General features: G+C 37.4%; 1 protein-coding gene across 4 annotated transcripts in view; it reads left to right on the top strand.

The window, feature by feature from the left end:
* The window catches only part of gpp (DOT1 like histone lysine methyltransferase grappa), a 140,856-nt gene that overhangs the window by 107,791 nt on the left and 10,290 nt on the right, over positions 1-22,775 (top strand). For 2 of the 4 annotated variants that reach the window (XM_081742310.1, XM_081742312.1), the window contains one exon: positions 381-1,916. In XM_081742310.1, coding sequence (XP_081598436.1) covers positions 381-1,916 — 1,536 coding nt within the window. Of the gene's footprint in view, positions 1-380; positions 1,917-22,775 lie in introns of those variants that run through there. The other 2 variants (XM_081742311.1, XM_081742313.1) reach the window with 2 other exon arrangements.

The following is a 22,775-nucleotide window of genomic DNA, read 5'->3' as shown; positions in this document are numbered from 1 at the left end:
GCAGCTTTACTATTGGTATTAGCAAACTATTACTTCTCGTTTATTCATTCTAAGTTCAGATCATCACGAAATCGCATTTCGAGATTCCAGATGCCATTTATAGTCACTATAAAGGAAACGAAACTATGCACACTGAAAGTATCTTCAAAAAGTAGTAACCAATGATAGTGTGAAAAGCTTATGTAAAAGCTTTTGATATAAAATCGAACAGATTATATTCCAGTCGCGTACTGAGAAAATTATAGTGTTTACATATTTTGTAGGCCGATTCTTGAAATGTTTTTGTTACTTATGTGTCTTATTGCGTATGTTTTAAGTTTCAGCTTCATATGACTTATCTGCTGAATTTCTAACAAGTATGTATATGATTTTACTTACAGATATACAGGAGGACGCGCAAAAGGTAGACAAGTGGCAGGATAAAATAAGCAGTGGATTTGATCGACTTGTGGCATTCGCTTCCACTGAACTAGATAAACGGAGACGTAGCACTGAAGGTACTTCACCACGAGGAGATCCTGTAAGTTGTAACACAAGTCCAGACAGTGGCATAGGACGTGAGCTTACACCTCAGCGCATAGATCCTGGTAGTGTTCCTTCGAATCTTCCCAAATTGAAGTCCGCAGTGACAAAACACAGTGATTGTGCGCCAGTTCTAGACAAACAAGAGACTTTCAAGAAGAAAGATTACAATGGTTCGTGTGTTAAAATGCCCAAATTATTCAAACCCCCATTAGCTAAGCCTTCGGAGAACATGTCTGACGAACCTCCTACTTTAGAGCCAAAGTGTGAACTGAAACCCTCTCCCGATCCTGATCCAGAGTTACAATCCGGTCCTCCACGAACTCCTTCCCCCTCCAATGAGCGGCCATCGTCAATGCCATCTGGGCCGCATACTCCTCCCTATAGTCCTGCTGCTTTAGATGGACCGTATAGCCCTGTTGGGACAAGCAGTGAAACAAATAATTCCACTTGGAATTGGGACAAGAATGAACGTCAGCAAGAATCTCCACCTGTAGTGTCCTCTAGTGTGAACAATACAAGTAAATCGCAACAACCTGAAACTATGGATAGGAGTGAAAGGAAAAATAATTCCCATGAAGAATCTACAATTAAAGCAAGACATGAATATTTAAGTGGTGACCATCACTTTAAGAAGAAATACTTTCACAAAGATCACTGGAATAATTGGCATAACAACACTTCAAACTCATCGTACAATCAAGGAAAATTCAAACCCAAAGGCAAGGATTGGGATTGGCACGTTACAAAGGAAGCGTGTGATGGACCGGGAGTATATTCTCATGGAAGTAGCAGATTCTCGTCTGAACCAAAGCAAGGGGGAATGAGGTCCATGACAGCTCACTCACTGCCATATCCACCTTCATCTGCAACTGGCAAGCAACAAAACAGTATAGATGGTTCTACTGTCAATCATGCCTTCCCTGGACTGCCATCACATGCAGGTAAAGCTAACCAGGGTCCAGGCTATCATTCATTTCCTCAATCTACACGGGGTCATCACTCTGCCTCTCTGAAACGTCCATATCATAACAGACCTTCACAGGCTCCGTGTCATTTTCCTGATTTTTCTGTACCTCCTCCTCATTTAGTTAATACTACTATCCCTCCTCCTTTTGTTAATGCACCTGGTGGTAAAGCACCAAAGTATCATGGACGAGGCTATCCTTCATCTCACAGATCGTCGAACAGTTTTTATCCGCATCAATCCACCGCCAGGCCCACATTGCAGCTTTCACGAGGCCAACAATCTCGCATGGGTTGGAGTCAAGCAAAGGAACGTTGTGGAGTCCCCAACGTGATGCCGTATGGACAACAGAGTGCGGATGCCAGTGTTTTGCCACAGGCTACACAGCAACCTGACATATTCTCCCAGGCAGCTGGACCTGTGGCAGGTAAACTGAAACTCATGTTTGCTCACTCGCCTTTTCACCTACAATGTCTTTTGGCTGGTTGTCTAATCTTGGTGCATGTGAAACTGGTGGTAGTTTCTTATTCACTCCACCTTGTTCTCCATGAAGCTCGTTCTCAACAGTTGGCCTCTTTCTTTGTGAAATGCCGCATGCATGGTTAACGTAATGCAAAAACACTGGGGTTCAACGTTTGTAGACTTGTTGCTACGCTTTCAGATTAGTTTACATATATTGTGTAGGTGCTTTTAAATATAGACACTGGCACTTAAGCTTTGGGATTATCTTGCTATTGTATATATTGGAACATTTGGTATAATGGGAAGGCTTTTCATTGTAGCTTAAAACTGAAATTTGACGTGCAATCGTTTTCAGAGAGAACGCGTAATTTTCACCTTTGTTCTGAAAGTCGTGTGTTTATATCCATTTGGATTGTAACAAAAGCTTACATGGTAACGAAGCTAAGAACAGGAACAGAAATGCTATTTTGATGGTTTCAATCCATTGGTATGAATATAAAGCTTTCAGATCAAAGGTGTATATACCTGATCTTTTTTGAAAGCTATTGAATGTACAGGCGATAACATGCATGCATCGCTTGAAATGTCACAAGGTAAAGACAACATTTTTATGGTATTAAACATAACAGGAAGAAATATTATGGCTTAAAAAGTAATTTGGCTTTTTTAGTATATTGAAGCATTGAACTGCAATTTGCAGTCTTTTTCTCTAGTAGGGTTCTAAGAGGCCTTAATATATATTCATATAATAATAATAAATACTCTTTTGTAGTCAATCAGTTTGATTTCCTTCTAAAATAGTATATTTGGATTATACTGTAGTGGGTGAAGGAAAGTCAGTTTTGACTTTTCAGTACTTAAGTTTTCGAACATTGATACGTTGGTACTATTAGGAATTGATAGGGCATTGTAGAGTGGTCAAATTTTCAAAGCATGTCATTTTCAGATTTATTTATGAATTTCATGTTTGTCTTTACAATTTCGCTGATTAACAAAATTGTATATTCCGAAGTTGATTATATCCTTGGGTTTTATATTGGGTCGATGCACAAGTTCGTGCGGTTCTTATATTTTATATTTTATTTTTATTCTGCTGTTCTGTTAATTCCAATACAAATACAACATAGACATAACGTTAACATATTCTACGAGTGTAACAATACATTGCATACATTTTACTGTCACTCACATTAACTCACAATCACTGAGTGATGTATTCACCTCCACTATCTATGACCCTATGCCAGGTAGCAGTTCAGTGCTGCGCCTGTAGAACTGTTTTGGTTCTGACTGGAAGAAATCTGTTAGCCATTGGTCAAGCGAAGCTTTTCTGTGTTGTTCTTTCAGCAATTGCTTCATTCCCGTACACTGCACATATTGTTCTCGCAGCTTCTAATACACTGGATTCTCGTTTAAACTCGAAGACTAAAATGTGACGGAAATGATCACTTTTCTCATCTCGACATTCCATATTAGTTTGTCTGAAATATATTCAATAATACGTTCACAATCAGGAAAACCTGTGTTGCACAAACGCAAACTCCAAACTACGGTAAAAGAACCGAATAACGATAAACAGTCGCTTCACGCCGCAACCTAAAAGAAAACTGCACGAACTTATGCATCGACATTATATGTGATACATAATTAAATTGAACTTTTCCCGTCAGTAAATATGTGTCATATTACTGAAGTACATTACGGAAATAAAATTTGTAAATGCAGTGCAGGACTGTTGTACAGATTTGAGTTGTACAGCTGCACGCTTCAATGATTTCCCTGCCTGAAATAGCAATCACTAGTGACAGTTTCTACTGTGGCATGTAAAGTTCACTGCTAAAGCAGATTGAGTAATGTTAGAAGTGACTGTAATAACTTTAAGGAGAAACTTAAATTCGAAATTAATATGAGTGAAATATCTTGTGGGCATTCGTACTTCATGTATAAATCATAATAATAATAATAATAATAACAGTCCGGCCCTTGAGTGATAAAACAGTTATCAAGCTTGTCCGGGCACGTGGTCCTAGTGAGGTTACAGAAAAGAAAGAACTTATTACTCATAGTTATTTGAATGATGTGTGGTCAGTACACTGGCTTCTGTTACCGGTATATTTCCAAGTTACTCTTCATTTAAGTAATTCCCAAATTGGTGTCAGTACCAAACACTAGTGCCGGACTGGGCACGTTGGTTACTTGGCAATCGTCGAGGGGCCCGCGTGGATCACGAGGCACAGGAGCTGTAGGCTTTGGTCGAATTTTCGCGATCGCAAATGCTTTCTTGATTCTTCCTACCAAAAAGATTGCGGCAGCCTAAGTTCGTCTTTCCAAAAGAAATCTCCTACTCCGCCCCCCCCTGCTAATATCAATACGGCCCGTGAGCCAGTATAACTTTGTACTTAACAAAGGACCCCTCTAGTCCATAACGGCCCCTTGCACTTACTCGTTTTCACCTATTGTCTTATGCGTAAACCGTTCATATATACTACCGAACTCCCCTCTTTAGGCTCTCCTCTGGAAAATGTACGAGTTATTTCTCTCCTTTATTTCTTGTTTATGTGTACAGAAAAATATTCATTCCATAATGTAGACAAAGAAAAAGTAATTGATTTGATTGCATCATCAAATGAAGAACTGCGTAAAAAAAAAAAAAAAAAAAAAAGTAACTTGACCACGATTGCGTTTGATTGGCTCAGTATTAGTGGATTTTTTTTTTTTTCGATTTGTTTGCACTATATATTCATTCAGAAATTATTTTGTTTGTTAATTATCGTGTTTTGCAACTAACGTGTTAAGTTTATAAGGATTCACCCCAAGGGCCCTAAACTTGGCCATCGGGAATCCAAACGTGGACTCGCGCATCAAAGGAAGGTGGTTAAGTAATCACAACTTTATGATCTATGGAACCTGGAGGTTCAATGCCGCGTTCACAAAGCTCTCCATTGATTTCTATCCTTAGCCAACTGAATCCAGTTTCTACTTCGTATTCCTGTTTCTGCGAGATCCATCTTAATATTGTCCTCCCATCTGCTCCTAGGTCTTCATAATGGTCGTTTTCCGATCCATTTCCAGTTATAGCTTGGAAAATGTTGCTTCTTTCTTCCGCTTTGGCTACATGCCGTGCCCACCTTAGCCTCCTAAATTTGATTACCGTAACAATGTTTGGTAAAGGATATAAATCATGTAGTTCCTCGTTGTGAAGTTTCCGTTGTTCACCTTTCCGTTCCTCTCGGGTCCGAACATTCGTCGTAGGATCTTGTTCTCACTTTGTCTGCGTTCTTCCCTCACAGTAAGCGACCATGTTTCGCAAAGATTCGGCACAAGAGGCGTGATTATCTTTTTAGATATTTTAAGCTTTAAATCTCTCGATAGAATTCGCGGAAGGTGGTTAAGCATTTCGAATACATGTGAGCAAAGTTGGTATCCTATCGAACTAGCTGTATTTTACATTATGGAGTAAATGTATTTTATATAAATACTAAGATGTATAACGACCACTAAATGTGTATTACTATGAAAAACACCAGTTTGTAATTAGCTTAATGCTTGTTTTTGCAAATTTTATATGTCGTTATAGCCCTCAGTCCATATATTTATATAATTTAGGTTACTGTTTTATCAAAATCCATCTAAACACTTCATTTAGGTATTATCCTTTTTTATTGTAGTACGTAATAAATTAAACATTTACACACTTTTAAATGCTGTACATGTATATATCACAAGCTGGATTCTCTATATATTATATGTTTTTCGTTGCTATGACGACTTACAAAACATGTCATATCACTATCACAACAGAACATCAATAATAATAATAATAATACAAAATACATCTATTTCTCTCTATATTTTCTCCTTCCTTTTGAACAGCTTGTGCATATTTTAAAAGCACATTTTGCCCGTAAATACAAGTTATTATATAAAAATTACACAATACCGTTACAGATGTAACAGTATTTTATAATGTTCTCATTTATACTACTAGTTTTGCGGCGATTGTGTTCCCTTGTTATTTGCAAGTCGAAAACTTGTGTATTATAATGATTACTGTGGATAGCAAGAAAAACCAACGTGATAACCAAGCTCCGGAATCAAACTTGGAATCCATTCAGTAATGATAGCTTCATCTACATGCTGTTTCCCTGCTAATTGTAATGCGATTCAAACAAAACAGTTTTGTCCTAACCTCACCGCAAACAACCACAATAAACCATTATATTAGAAGTTACAGAATAAGTAGTTACTTCAGCAAGAAACGTTTGCTGGAAAGAACTTAATATAAGAAAACCTATAATAGGTGGATTATGGTACAATAGACAACGAGAGGATCAGTAAATCCAATGCATCCGCTATTCAATTTGAGTATATTTGACAAGTTTATAACATCTACATACTTACCCTTGTTTGATTTGTTAACAGACAGAAAAGGCTTGAGTAGTAATGATATACAAAACGTGATACAAGTTCGATTACCATATAGATACTTGAGCACAAAGATATGCAAGTCTCACTATTTCGTGTCCATCTAGAAGAATAAAGTATCTCTCTTCCCTCTTCTCTCGCGAAACCCCGCCCACGGGTCTAGAACCCAGGCGTAAAATATGATCTCGGAACCTTCAGTACATGCGAATTTTTCTCCATTTCGTCTTAACACATGTACTTTCATTGGCTGGAACCTCATCATGACGCGTTAGCAGAGTTTGAAAGAGCACCGTTGATAATCTATTTTCCCACGAGCGAGGATTAAACGTGAACAAAGAGCACATTGTATTGTAAAAAGAAACAAAATAAAGAAATGAAACTAAATGCACTTCTGTAAGTTCATTGCACAAAATAAAATGAATGTTTTCGAGGATTGCTTCATAATAAAGATCACTATAGTATATCACGAGGAAGCGTATCGTAATTTAATGACTTGTTCGCTGTAGGCTTCTGGTCTTCGTAGCGCAGGGTTCACGTTAACGAGTAGATTAAAGGAACTTTCCTTGCTATAAAAATGTGACGCTTGTTTCGTGTTGGAATAAAAATCTTCCTTACCAGAACGTTTATTTCCTTACGTTGCTAAGTAAGTATTTTCAGAAGATAGTTAACTTTTGTAGTGGAATCAAATCTAAACTAGTGTCACTTTGGTGCATGCGGTCCCGGGTTCCATTCCCGGTGGAGACACTGTCGAAAAGATGTAATAGCTTTTCGGGCCAGCTATCTGGTGTTTTCTTCCTTTTTCCTCAATCACACCAGGCAAATGCCGAGAAGATACCTAACATACAGGCCCCAGGTTGCTTCCTTCTTTCCTTCCCTTCCGCAAAGAGTGCTCGCCAAGGGACTTCATCCCTCATACGTGAAAGGCTTAAGGCGATGGATGCCAGTAATACCCAGAAACGTGTATAAATAAATCAGTAAAATAAGACCTAAATTAATTAATGGGATGTTAGAACGTATGAGTAGAAACTGAATAAATGTCGGATAAAAGAAAATGTTGAAGAAAACAGTACTAATTGCAATACTGATTCAAACAAAAGAATCAGTCATCTACGTAAGGTGAAGGAAAGAAATTAGAACAAGTGATGAAAATTTTCAGTATCTGTCTATATATTAAAATGATACGTGTATGTTTGTGGCCAATTTCTTTCGACAATGAAATCGCCGAAACTACAAGCCCTAGAAACGTGCCTTTTTCGCTGGCCATTTCCAGATTTTGTATACACGTGTCAGTTTTAAAAAAAATCCTATCGTATTTTAGGGTAGTTTTGATCCCATAAAGTTACTATTGCCGCATGAGTGTTGCTAAGGTAAACGATTACCGAGACAGGATTGTTTTTATGACTCTCCCGTTGAAAACCGTCAATTTTGGCCATTTTGGATTAGGTATTTTTAGATTAGATCTAGTTCTGATCACGAAAAATACGCAAATTTTTCGAAATCTTACTGTTAAGCACGAAAATTGGTACGGACCTTTGACACTTCCGTTGTCCTTAATCTCTATCGTGGTAGATTTTTTTCTTTTTGTTTCAAAAGAAACTCGGCGGGAAAGTTTTAGTAAGAATATATTGAACTTTCTTACAGCGAAACGAATTTCCGATATATTAGATTAGGAGTCACCTTAAGTCGCAAACGAGTGTCAGGAACGGGAAGGTAAATGATACCAGTGTTTTGTGCACGTAACAACAAAGAAACATCAGAAAACGTAGTATTTCGTATCGTCTTGTCCTTAATAACATTCGTAAAGTGAGAAGGAGATTCATATTTGCATGTAAAGTGATTCGTTGTGTTGACGACGCAGGTTTAGCTAGTATAATATAATTACAAAGGGCATAAAACCAATTTACTTACATAAAACCTTTTACAACTTCTCTAAATAGTCCCCACAAGTATCAGTACACTTTTGCATTCTTAATAACCACAATTCAGATATTTTTAAAAATTATGATGATTTAACTAAAGTTCATTCAACGAACCTTCTGATCCTGATGTAAACATTGTAGAATGGTATTACTCCGCCAGTCATCGGATGATTGGCTATCGATCACCGCTTCTTTCGAGAAGCACGTGCTTGTACCCTGTCGGCGTTTTGCATATTCCCCGCACGCAGCCATATTGTAAACTGTGATTCGCGCATAAGGTGGGCCAAACCCAGTTTCTACGCATGCGTATTCTCTTTTATTGCATTAATTAAATTTAGTTCTTAGATAGAGTGTTGTTTCTGTTATTTTACTGTAAGTAAATTGTATTTCTGGTAATGAGCCTTATAAGCAACGAAAACGTTGAAAAACAGCTTACTTGACAATGGACTATTTTCTTCTGCCGCATGGATGCGGCAAGGCTCTTTAACCAATAAAATGAAACAATCACCACGTGTATTTGTTTACATGAGGTACTGAACGTTCCTTGAATGAACTATAGCGTTAATTACCCGCTTCGCTGGGTTAAAATAAAAAAAATAGCAATATGTTCCGGTAATCAGTCACCTTTTACTATTATTGAACGCTCTCTGATATCAGACATTTTCGATCATTTTATATACCTCCTCCTCCCTCTCCCCCAGTTGTGGGGTTGTATTTGAATTTAAACGGTATCGGAAGTGTCACTATTCATCTCAGCGACACCGAAAACTATGGATTCGACACTAATACCGGTCATTTTCCATAATTTTTATGCATCTCCCCCACTCCACCCCTAAGTTATACCATCAAAGCGAGCCCGAACGTCATATAATGCCATTGTTCATCTGATCTGAAATGTCTCTGTTCATCTGAATGATCCCGAAAACTATGGATTAGACACTAATATTGGTCATTTTCGATCATTATTATATATAGCTCCTCCTCCGTTCTGCGGCACACGGCATCAGAATTGTCTCTGTTAATCTCAGCTACTCCTAAAACAATGGATTCGACACTAATAGTAGTCATTTTTAAACATTTATCCCCCTCCCCAACTATCAGGACTGAACTTGAACTGAAACAGCATCAGAAGTGTCACTGTTTCTCTCATCGACCCCGAAAACTATGGATCCAACACTAATATCGGTTATTTTTGATCATTTTAAAATGTATCTCCCCTCCCCTACGTTGCATCGTCAAAGTGAAACGATAAAAAGCACCCAAAGCCCGACCCTCATATATGTTGAAAATTTGATCGTGATTGTTTGGGTGGTTCAAAAGTTATTAGGTTTTATTAGTTTTTATTTATACGTCCCCCTCCCCTCCCATAGGATCTACCGTTAAAGTGAAATTACAAAAATGTTTCCAAATCCGAACCTCATGTATCTTGATCATCTGATTGAGATTGGTCTGATAGTTCAAGAGTTATTAAGTTATAAAAATAGTCACTCTCAGTCTTTATATAGATTGATTTTTATATATCTCCCCCTCCTTCTCTCCCCTACGTTGCTCCATCAAATTTAAATAATAAAAACGATCCCAGGCCTAAACCTAATCTATGTTGAAAATTTGATCAAGATCGGTTGAGTGGTTCAGGAGTTAAGTTTTATTTTTATACCCCCTCCGCCAACCCCTCAGTTCTACCATCAAACTGAATAGCCTAAAACCAGCGGCTTCCTCGAAGCTTTTCCTTGAATTTTGGGAAGATTTCACACAGAACTTAATCTAAATAATAAGCTGGGTGAAGGACCAGAGTCCTCGAAAGACTTCTAAACAATCACGGCACTGCTTTTGCGTTAAACCGTACTTAAAATCACTGCACGAAAATCACGTCTTTCGAGCTTCATTGTTGTCAACTGATAGGCTTCAGCTAACTTACTTCCAACCCTCCAATTTTTAAGCGAACAAACCTGCAGCGTTACAGTTATACCTTTCACCACTAGAGGGTATATGCGTTTGAACATGATACGTTTCACTACAACAACGCTGTTTGAATTGTAGTATCTAAAAACTTTGGGCACCCTTCAAGCATTAATGATATATGAATTACAAATAATATTTGTAGCTCGTATTTAGGGAGAATGCGTAATAATGTTATTTATGGAATATTGTTATACCAGACGAACATGTAACGAAACAAAGGTGAACTGTAAAAGAAAGGCAGCTGAATGGAAACAGTTAGGAAGTGCTCGAACAAGTTGGAGAGAAGATGAACAGTACTGTGAGTTAGTGCGAAAAAGAAACTGATTATAGGATATAATTGGAGAATGAATTGTATTTGCGGTGCGATACGAAGGTCTCAAAATATTGCAGTACGTGTGAAATTGAGTCTTTTTAGAAAATTTCTTTTTTTAAATATTCAAAGTAATTGCCTTTAGCGATGATACATTTAATGTAGTCTCAATCTTCCACAAATCAAAGTCTAGCGTGACTCTTTGACTGAAAATGCTGTTGAAAGTTGTATTACTACAGTTTCAGTCGTCTTCTGAGCGACACTGTCGAGTTAAGATTGAGCGAAAGAATGTTGAGATAAACATATTGTACGAGTTCCCTTGTGGCTAAGCGGTTAGCTACGTGCCTTTGGCGTGGGAGACGGTTCGATTTCCGGCGGATACCACTTTAAGCTGTAGGTTCACATCTTATATAGCCTCACTGTTGAAAGGGACGCTAAATTTAAAAACAAATCAAATCAAAGATACTGTACTTAACTTTATTACTTCCTCTCAGTTTTGGGCCATCTTCGTGGCTTTTCATACAGTTGTTTTCCTGTTCGAGTTGAGTAGTCATAAAATGATATTTAGGTCTTATTCCAGTAATATCTTCGAGATTACCTTGCTTCATAATCCAGTAATTATGACACTGATTTTTGGAAATCAAACTACTGATCTGTGAACGCGAAACAGTCTTCAACGTTTTTGTTCTTCTCGTATAGTTACGTACACAGACTAGGATCCAGTATCTGAGATCTCTTCTATTGTTGTATAGGAACGTCTTGCGTCATTGGAAACTATATTTTGCTGGTCTGATGAAGCATCAGTTTTGAAAGCAAACCTGTACCGCACATGGCAGGGTTTGTTGTTCAAAGGAGCACGAAATTTTAGAAGTGCATGGGTCGAAATGCCTCTCATAACGTTTTTCATTCTAACACTGAAAGTACCGGCACTCTTATGTAGCCCATAGGGTAGCCTGGCCCACGATTATTTACGATTTGTAGTTGGGAGTTTTGCAGTATTAAAATTGAATTTATTTCTGTTTACTGGTAAATTGAAATTCTAAAACATATAATTGAAGATTATAATTTTGTTTACCTTCACCTTTTTCAATTTTTTTATTATTATTATTATTATTATTTTTTTTTTATTGTGAAATCTGTTGAGAATTGTATAAGATAAAATAGGAGATTATTTCATTGTAGCTAATGAGCGTCAATTGTGAACAATAACCCACCAGTAATGACAGAATCTAAATATAGATTATGATGGTATTTGGTCAGGTGGCTTTCAGTTGGATGATGTCTGGTTAGCATATTGGCTCATAAGCTGCTGCATCCAATTTCTCCCGCTTTTAATTCAAGTAGTTCCCAGCTGCCTCAAGATTTTCAGTTAATCCACTTTCTATACTCCCCACTGGGAGCCGAGCTCAAGACTTGGCACACCAAAGTTGCGAAGCAGGGAGTTTTGTTTTTTGTTTTTGTTTTAAAGATTTGTACCAACTATTGCACTTTATATTAACATTGAAGAGCTTAACTTAAAATCTGAACCAAAGCAAACAATTATTGCTAATGTGTGTTACAGTTTCGGAAACTACATTGCCTTCATGAGATATTTTTCTCAAGTTAAGGTGTCTGATGAAATGACATACGAGATGGGTTCACAGAGTATCGAATCTTATTTTTTCCAGCTTAAACCAATGAAGCGCGGAAGACTTTCTTGTGTGTAGATGTAGAGGAGAGAGACATGCGCCGTGGCAGAAAGCGTCAGTCACTATTAGTCGGCCAACGAGTGAAGATGTGTAGTGAGCGGTGGTCGGATTTTTTTTTTTTTTTTTTTTTTTTTTTTAATGACAGAAATACTTGAGTAGCGATATTGCATCAAATTTTGCCAAAAGCTTAGCGATACCCAAGCGGAAACTATTCAATCGGATCGGTACATTCAATTTTGAACGATAATTTGGGCATGAGGAGAGTGTCCGCAAAATTTGACTCAGGCTTTGATCGCCAAAGACAACATTCCTATATGTCGTCAGGCTCCCTACTCACCCGACATGGTTCCGTGTGACTTTTGGTCATTTCCCAAGTTGAAAATGCCACTAAAAGGGACCCGATTTGAGTCAAGAGAAGACATCATGCAGAATGCAATGGCACTGTTGCTCACCATTCCAAAAACTGCGTTCCAGAAGGGTTTTCAACAATGGCGAGCGCTGGGGGAAATGTGTGCATTACCAAAGAAACTACTTTGAAGATGATTTGTGTTTCATATTTCCAAGTCAATAAATGTGTTTTTGCCAATCAGAGGTTCGATACTTTTTGAACACACCTCGTACTATCGAAATTGTAACACAAATTAATAATAATAAGTGTTTGTGGTTAGATATTAAGTTAATACGCAATTTCAAAGCTAGAATAACAAACATTCATGAAGAGTTCATATTCAGATTTTTGTCTTAGTGCAGTGTGATTAAGCTTTGCCCAAACAGCTTGTCAGAGCAGTGAACTGAAGACAAGCAAAATATTTGATTATGGAACATTTGCATTAATGAAGAACCTACAGAGGGGGAATAACTACGAAGTCAGATTTCAAAATGTAGTTATATGAGTCGCGTTTTTCATCCCCTGCATTGATCCAAGGGCAAGACATCGAATTCATGGATAGTCCAGAGAAGCGTGTTTGAAGCTGGAGGAGATGGTTGATTTGTGGAGTATTTTAAGGCCATGACTTAGGCCCACTTATTTAAGTAAATGTGAAAATGTATCAGCATGTTCCCTGGATTTTCTCAGTGGCTAAGAGTAGTTCAGCGTCTTCATGATGAAAATGAGGAGAGCAGGGGACAGTTCTTTCATCCTCATTGGTCTCAAGAGCGTTCTTTCACGGTTTGAGAACACTCAGGCACCCTGTTGAACGTGGTCTCACCTAAATAGTACCCATATATAAATCCAGTTGAAAATATGTCATAGTATGGGTGAAACGAAAAATAGGCGCCCCCATACTTTACTTAGACTACAGAATGTATCACATTGCTTCAACATGTGGAGTTACTAGCAAACAGAATTCAGACCAGACGCGTTTTTTTTTTTTTAATTATTTTTTTTAATTTCCTTCTTCTTTCGACTTTGGTAAAGAGAACATTTTCATCATGCGAATATTAGTGCTAGTGGGCAGCAAACTGGGAAGACCCGCCGTTCTATAAAATTATGTATATATGTTTGGTAAAACTCGCTTAAGTATAAAATGCAAGTTCGTATGATGAAGGCCTATGCGCAAATTGATTTTAGAACGCATTCGATGACTTTATAGATTAACTTTCAATTGTCAACAATATACAGTTACGTTTAAAAATAATAAGACGACAAATCATCTCTTTTATTTGTTAGTAGGGTTTTAACGAAGGCATTTATTCTTTAATTCTTTTTCTTAATTTTTTTGTTTTGTTGTGCTTTTATATCGAAGCCTAATCAAATAGAGAGTAGGAAAGCTTTCAAAAGAGGACTTAAAATTATGACATTCTTTGAGTGACCAACAGCATAGGGAACGTATATTTCAATATTATTCCATGTTTATACATTATTTCTTTTATAATCTTTATTGATGTTGGATATTGGCGTGTAGATCCAGTTTTTGTGGCCACCCTTAGTTTGCATAATGCATCAAGCCTTGTGAAATACAAAAAACTTTCGTTATATAATATAACAGAGAGACCTAGTTTTAAGTACAATAGTAACAATTGACATTCGTTGCTTATTGTAATTGCAATTAGTATCTTTATATAGCATTAGGTAATGAGGTACCGATGGGCTGTTATTTGACTTAAAGAATATCAAAATTGCAATTAATTGCCCAACTTATTGAACCAGATTAACAATAGTGTTTATATTATTAGATATTGTACGAAGTTATCTAATAAAGCTAGTACAGCTTATTTCAAAATGATTTGAACGATAAAAAATCATTCCGTGAACGTTGAAACACTACCGATGATTAAAATTGTATTGAAATAGTATGGACCATAACCTCAACTTTGCTTTGACACAGTCGTAGTATTTTGAAGTTCTTCCACCAGGTGGCAGTGACAAGTTAAAAGATGTCTGTGGTGGAGAAAAGAAAATCATTTTGTGTTTGTCAGTCTGTTGTCAGAGTTTAGTACTAACACGGGATGTACACTGTTCTGTACATGGAATCTGGGGTCAACCCAAATGTTCAGGCAGTACGCATCATGTGATGAAAGAATCCACTTGCAAAAATTCCGTCGGGCCTAATTCAGCCCACCCCAAAATAGGGGGTCCGACAAAACAATTGACCTAGCCTCTTCGACAAAACAATTGACCTACAGAGCAAATTATTTGTAGCGACCTGTGGAATATTGTTCAGGTAGGTTTGACACGATTCTCACGGAATGACACAAATACTTAGTGTAAAAACATATTTCAGCCATTTTGTCCTATATACCGAGACGTATGGGGAAACCAACCATGAATGCGTGACCTACTCACCAAGACGAGTAGTGTGATATGTCGCATGCTACACCCTGACAGACACCTATGACCTGCCATTAGCTCACCTGCAAAAGTTTATCACCATTTATGCAAAATGTACATTCCAGCAATTTCATGCCGTACACAAGATGATACCCGAGGATAGGCTCATGTATCACTCGTCCAAGAGGAGCTGTTGGATATGCCGCACTTAGATCGTGACCGACGTCTTTATAGCTCGTGATTAGCACACTCGACGATAACCACATGTGGAACCGACTCAATTGGTTATCCTGAAAGGGAATAAAGCCCTCTTGGCTTCTCTCTCCTCGGGTCATAAGAGAGAAAATGCGGTGGCTGTGTCGTGTTTGCTAGGGCATAGCCTTGGTTATAGTGTGAGGGCCACGTAACTTACACATCACGAGTCATTCAGTCCACGTCATGATAATGGAGATCTAGACTGTGCTCCGTGTTTGCTGCAGGTTGAATATTGTTGCACAGAAAGTGATGCAGGCAGTGGGGTTGAAGACATCAGCTGCATATGATGAATGTTTCCTGCATACTGCTCGTCACGTGATTTGTGACACGTCATATTCTCCCGTCTTTCACTCTGGAAAGTGAATCCATCCGGTAAGTTTATATAAGCAATTTTCCTAACGCGTACATGTTTCTAAATCTTGGTGACTGCAACTGATTGCGTATCAAGCCCATCATGTGGGCGACGAGGAAACGATTGGCCATGTCGAGCCTCTCAATCAATCCATGGTCCCTGGTACTTGTGGATCCTCTAAGAGATGTACTTGAAGGATGAAGGAAAGCCGAAGGACTGAAATTTTGCTGTCATCCCTTTGGTGATATTTTCAACATCCATCTCCTCATAAATTTCATGAACTTTGGATTCGACATAAGTCATGCACTATCTTTCATGAGGAGCACATTCGGTCCATTTTCTGACACCAAAGCTTCCAGCTAGTCTTTAAAATATGCCTTGATCTTTAAAATATCATGCCAGAGATATTTCCTCGTAGAATGACACATGGAACCTTCGGAAGTTTCGATGTGACACGGACGCCCAATCCTTTTGGATCAGTAACAGGCTGATGAGAACGAGACACAGGCTTGACTTTGGAATCCTCTTTGAATACAAGCATTGCAGGACTAACTAACTTTCCCGATGCACTAATAGCTTGTTGAAAGGTAAAAGAATGCTTCGTTTTATCACCAGATTTGAGGAAACCATACATATCTTGTCAACGCTCAGCTCGTGCTCTTCCGGTGTATATTTCGTACGTGAATTCGCTCTGGTCGACATTCAGTACTTGATCGTGTGCGTACTGTTTGTGTTAAATCTTCCGACGGATGTTGCGAACAAATGCAGCAGCCTGTACTGATCGCGCGAGCTCGGGTTTCTTTCCAGCCATCATGACAAATTTCGTGATTTTCCACGAGCAACGTTCATTTCCTCCTCTATTTTGTCGATCCAGCAACTGCTGGCCCCGAAGCAGGCGATTCCAAGTAACGTCGCTTGATGTGTGGCTTCCTCAGCAATGTCGGACTCCGTGACTCGACGAAAATTCGAACGTTGATCGTGAAACCAGACTTCGACACGTTCCTTGAGTTGCTTCTGTTTCTTGGTCTTGCTTGTGTTTTCCAGGAAGCGAGTCATGTGCTAAATGTCAACTGTCGTAACTTTGACGTGTGCCCTCTTTGCTGCTTCACGCAGTTCCCGCCCGACAGGGTCAGGCCCGACGGAACTTTTGCAAGCGGATTCTTCCATCAAATGCGTATTTTCTGAACATATATAGGTTGACCCCAGATTCCATGTTCAGAACCGTATATATCCCATGTAAGTGTCGTAAAGAACTCCATTCGCTCCGTGAACTTCAAAAGCGCATTATTGGTGCAAAGCATACTTGATGGAAACATGCACAGATGGGTTTCGGAGGAAGTAAACTACTGAATTGATATATACAGGGTAACAAAGAAAGCATTTAGCATTACAGTTTTTACCACTAAAACTCGGAAAGTTAGTACTTACGTGTAAAAGTTTTATGTTATTTGCTCAATTATTAATAATAGTTGAAATCGTTTAATCATTTTGAAACACTCTGTATAGTAGTATACATCTAAGTGATCTGTCGCTGATTAAATAAAATTTGTAAATATTTCAAGATGATCTGATAAAACGTAGGTGATATATTTATTTCAAATGTCAGCGAAAGCCATATTAAATATTGGAATTCCTGTTATGCTTTAATACCATTATATTGGTCTAATACACTTGTGGCAGCAACATGCGAAATTAATTAACAATAGCTGATCCATTATTGACACATGCTTTTTAACTTATGCTTAAATTATAACATTTCTTAACACTAATAGTAGTAAGTTCCAACATATTCTTCTTCACACAACTGCAACCAAGAAGTGAAAAATCATACTGACATTATATGTTTATGAAAAACAAGAGAGAGGTGCATTTAGCTGCACGTGGGTCTTGGATGTGGAGGACTCTTTTTCTTTATGTATTTTAACAGTATGTAAAGAATATTTGGCCTGGCTGTGGATTCCTTGAGTACGGTAAAAGTTATATTATTTTCATATCTCTTTACTTGTAAATCCTTATTTTACTAAATAAGTCGGTATTGTTAGTGAAATACAAATAAGTTAATTTCCATAGATAATCATGTAGTGAGAAGCTCTACCTAATCCACACTTTCTCCCTAATCCCTGATTTTCATATCATCAAAATTTCATATTTTCATATATATACAGAGAAGTAGGTGAAGATGCGTGCTTCATTTGTAGAAGATAGAGTAACACGTAAGAGTTTCTTCGATTTTAAATAGTTTAATTTTATTACGACTAAAATTTAGCATATATGTAAGTGTGTTCAGTGAACTTACTTGCCTATTTCTTACTGATCTTGTTGTTAGGATCGAATTGACCAATTTAAGTATGTTTTATCTGTTAAAGGAAATTAATTTACTACCCAAATTGGTGTAATAAGTTGTATGTGGTTGGTAAGGCTGCTCTGATATTGTAAATTGTATGCAAGTGAAATGATTGAATTTAATGGTGTATTATTATTATTTTAAATTATTATCCTCCCAAGTAAACTAAGTGACATGAAGATTTAATACTGTGGAAGATTCCTGAAGTGGCAGTCAGGGGAGGGAGGGGAGATTCCTCTAGTATTGACAAGGGAATAAAAATGCTGTTTTCAGTACAGGACAGTGTTGCGTTGTTTCAAATAATAATACTTTAAAAATTCTGATGTGGGAAAACAAAATCTCACCGTAAGGAACGCCAGTATAACGAACATTCAGCATTTCGAAATGTTTATGCTCCTTCCTTCCCTCCCCCCTATTTAATATGTGTTATTTCATTTTAGCGAATTTCGATAATGAATGAAAATTTCATCTTTTTAACCATATTCATTTTTTCAAAATATAATTGAAGTTCATCCTGTTTTATAATACCTAGTCTTGCCTTAAATACTGTCACAGGAAGAAACAGTCCTAATCTCAAGAAGACGTCAGATCCAGGGAAATAAATTTGCAAGAAGTGCATACACCACAGATACAAAATGTGCAGACGTTACTCAAAATAACCACCATGCGCTTTGACACAAGTCCTTAAACGGCGTGGCCTGTCATCAATGGCTATACGCACAGTCCATCAGAAACGTGTCCACTGCTTTGATGACGGGACGTTTGAGAGACTCCAAATTTGGGTGGCGTTTGGTACAAGCCATGGCCTCTAATCGAGACCACAAGGTATAGTCTAGAGGATTGAGATCTGGATTGGCCGAGGGCCAATCACTGGTAGCAGTGAATTCCGGCACATTCGTTTCCAGCCATGTTTGATTTACCTTAGCTTTATGGGCCGGTGAAGAGTCTTGCTGGAAGGTTCACGGCTTGTTGGCAATGTTTGCACGATACACTTGTTTTGACCACTTGTTCGCAGAATTGCAACTTTGGGACCCCATCGTACAATACCTCTCCCCCCCACCACCAAACTATCAACGAGGACGGATGGTGATTCCGCTGAACCTTTTTCACAACTTGAGAAGCTTCACTGGATGTGTGAGTACTCCTTGTCATTTTGTTTGTTGAGGTATTCTTCAATGTTGAAAATTTTCTCATGAGAAAAGAGAGTTGATCTGTGTCTTCCATCCGCGTACCTCTGAAGGGGCCTTGCTTCTCACCTTCCTGTTTGCTTTCAGTGAAGGGGTTAGGAAATGTCCCGCTGATTTGCGGAAAGCACCTACCTTAAGGTCACTTTTGAGTATCCCTGACTGTCCTTTCCCGGGATTTTTTTTTTTTTCTTCCGGAGGGGGTTTCGACGAATTCTCTGCCTGACAGTCTGGATGGCTTGTAGTGTTCTACTGCTCCGTAATCGGCCTGGTCTTTGGCCGATAGACGAATCTCAGTGAGAGTTTCAGAGGTTGGAGAAGTTTGAAAATCTTCGGTGCTTTGTGACCACACTTGTGTAATGCAATCACAGGTACACAGTTCTGTTCCTGACCTCACTCCATCCTTACAATATCACGGACCTGCAAAGAAACATGAATTACACAATGAACAGTACGCAGACTACTGACAGGGGTGAATTCATTAAACTCTATGCGGTATAAACGCTCGGTTCCGATCTATAACTTTTGTGACGGTATTTATGGCCAGACAGTATTTATGTTTTTTTTTTTTTGGTACATTATTTTATTATTCAGATAATAATGGTAGCCATTTGTCATACATGTACGCGATTTAAAAGTAATCAATTAACGTTATTTTGATAAGGAAACTTTGCGCATCGTCCAGTGCACGAAATAGCATTATTATAGCGAAGTAGAAACGCAAAACTTAAAATCAACCAATAAACGTTACAGTGCCTTACCATTTTGTTTATTCATGTCGCATCACGAGATCATTCTTCGTTGATTTGATTTGGGTTTAGCGTCCCTTTTAGCAGTGAGGCTATATGAGACGTGGGTCCGAATCACACGAGCTCCCTCCGGAAATCGAACTCAGGTCTGCTACGCCAAAGGTGCGAACGTTATTCACATGGCCACGAGGGAGTTCATCGTTGAGTTGTCTTTTGTTTATACATATTTCCAAAGTAACATGTATATTAGTTTGTCTGTTAATTTTATAACGACAATATGGGTAAAAAAAAAAAAAAAAAAAAAAAAAAAAGCGACAGGAGTTTCCTTTATAAGAAAATCTCAAAATACTTCTGGAAGTGGAGAAAAAAGTTGTTGATTGAGTTTGAGTTTTAACGTTCCTTTCAGCACTGAGGCTATATGAGACGGGACCTACTGATTAACGTGCAATCCGAATCACATGAGCTTCCGCCTGGAATTGAACCAGGGTCTCCCACGCCAAAAGTAGAGAAAGGGGGAAAGAAAAAGAGAGTAAGAGCGAAATATATTGAATAACAAAATTTCACTGCAACACTTTTCGGAAATCTCCAAAATTTCGTTATACTGGTTATAACTGTATTTTCATTTCAGTTATAAAATGTGGTTCGGTTTTCTGTCAGTGTTTTCTATCGATGTTTCAGTACTATTGTTTTTGGGAAACTATGCTTGTAAATATCCAGTTGCAAATCTCATGGAGGCTATTACAGAAGCCTGCATTAAGAATACGCTGATGGTGGCCCGATCTTGTATTGCACTTCTCGCACAGAAGCGTTAAACTCGACTTGAAAAAAAAAAAAAAACACATTTTAGAAAACAACGAAGAAATTTTCGTATTCCACTTGGCTACCATTCGAATACAATTAACTTATAATTTTTTTCCCTGTAAAATTTAACCCATAACTTTCATCATGACACGAGCATATTGGGATATTAGATATATAATTAGCATAGTAGCTGTGTTGTTTATGGGAACCTATCAAGTGATGTTCGCGGCATGTATGATTTACATGCATTTAAGCTGTAACTCAAGATTTCCAAAGCTATACAATCGAATAAGTTGTAATACTTCACAAGTGTATGAAGTTATTTTTAATAATTATATAAAATAATCGTATTTTGTGCCATTCATTTAATTAAGCGTGTACGCAAAGAATTCTACTAAGATGATGTGAGTAGAGGGCTTGAAAAAATTATTATTTAAAATTATTAAAAGCAATCTGTTAATTTTTATGATGGAAAGTGCTGTGCACTACGAATCTTAACTTATCAACAAAACATCTTTTATTAATTTTTTTTAAAGCGTAGCTGTAAGTTTGTCACAAAGTTGTTTGTTGTTTTTGTGTTGTCTCGCATGTTCGTTAAGAGAATGTACGTATAACAAAGGAAAAGTTAACACTAATGATACATGGCCTTCACACTGAATCTTGTAACACTGCACTCAACGTACCAAGCTCACACACTTTTAAACGATAAAATGATGGCTGCTTGTTATAATATTGCACACATACATATACACAACGCACACCGATACAGTTCTCGTTACAATACAGTAATAAGCTTTGAACTATTCTTGTGTAAAATTATAACGTTCATAATGAAGTGAGTACATTCGATGAGCTTTACGTCGTCAGTTTACTTGTAAAATACATATTGTTGAAGTTTTAAATTGTGTAGTTTGTTTGTGGTATTTGTATGCGAATGATTTTACGTGCTGTGAAGTTGAAAAGTTTAATTTAATTAATTTTAAACTTATTTTCATGTGTTTTTTAAGTACATTCATTCCTCGGTTTCACGGATTTCTGAAGTGACGAACACAATCTGTAGCAACCAATTCAGGCTGAAGTCCTGATTTTAAACTAAAAACGTTACATTTACGGAATTATAATGTATACTTGGTTAGGTCGTTTTACACTGTAGGGTAAGATTGATTAAAAGTACAGTACTGTATTACTTGGTTTTTCTTTCGTAATGTAATTGTGGATATTAGTGATTGTACACTTATCGAAAATCCGGACAATCAATAACATTACTCGTTTTTAGTCCGTCAAAACGAGGGATGAGTGTACTGTGATTTATAAATTAATTATATATATAAAAACCTTACAACGTAAATTTCAGTATTTATAAAATCTGTAATGTAAATTAATCAATGTTTTCAAATGTAATTGCAAAGCATTATTCACTGTAGCTTGTGTTATGTCTCTATAATTAACCTACTTAACAAAGAAGAATTTCTTGAAAACATTGGCCGTTTTAAATTACAGAATTGAGTGAGTACTGAAAAGATAAGTTGTAACGTTTTATTATATTGAAAACACGAAAATGATCTAACAGCCTTAATAACTGATAAATAGAATTCATTACAATAGGAAAATAATAAAGTATAGTAATTAAAGCTGAACAACAACAACTAAAATCAAGGTGTGAATTCGATGAAAAAATACCAGACATCAAAATTATACAGTGATGTTGAAAAAATTTGTTCTTCCCTTTTTTTTCTCTCATAACCTTCCTATAATGAATTGTTTTCAGTAGTTAGTGATGCATTTGTAAGACTGGAAATAATTTATCAAGCCATTGAAATAGATCACGTCAGAGGGAATCAACCGTTTGTAGCAGTAGGTAATGCATAAACTTAACAGAAGTATAAAATAAGAATTGAATAGTAAATACAGCATGCTTATCCTAAAATGCTCCATTTCTGAGGTGTATATTGGTTCATAGAGTCGATATGCGTAAATATTTATTCATTTCTGAGTTTCGAACTTTGCAGTGTCTTCGAAATTAAATTGTGAGATTGTGTAGCTCAGACGCTAATGACTTCGAAAC

The sequence above is a fragment of the Thermobia domestica genome, chromosome 16 (assembly GCF_964235325.1).
Source record: "Thermobia domestica chromosome 16, izTheDome1.hap1.1, whole genome shotgun sequence".
In the NCBI taxonomy this organism is placed as follows: Eukaryota; Metazoa; Arthropoda; class Insecta; order Zygentoma; family Lepismatidae; genus Thermobia; species Thermobia domestica.
This window is presented reverse-complemented; position numbering and strand designations above follow the sequence as displayed.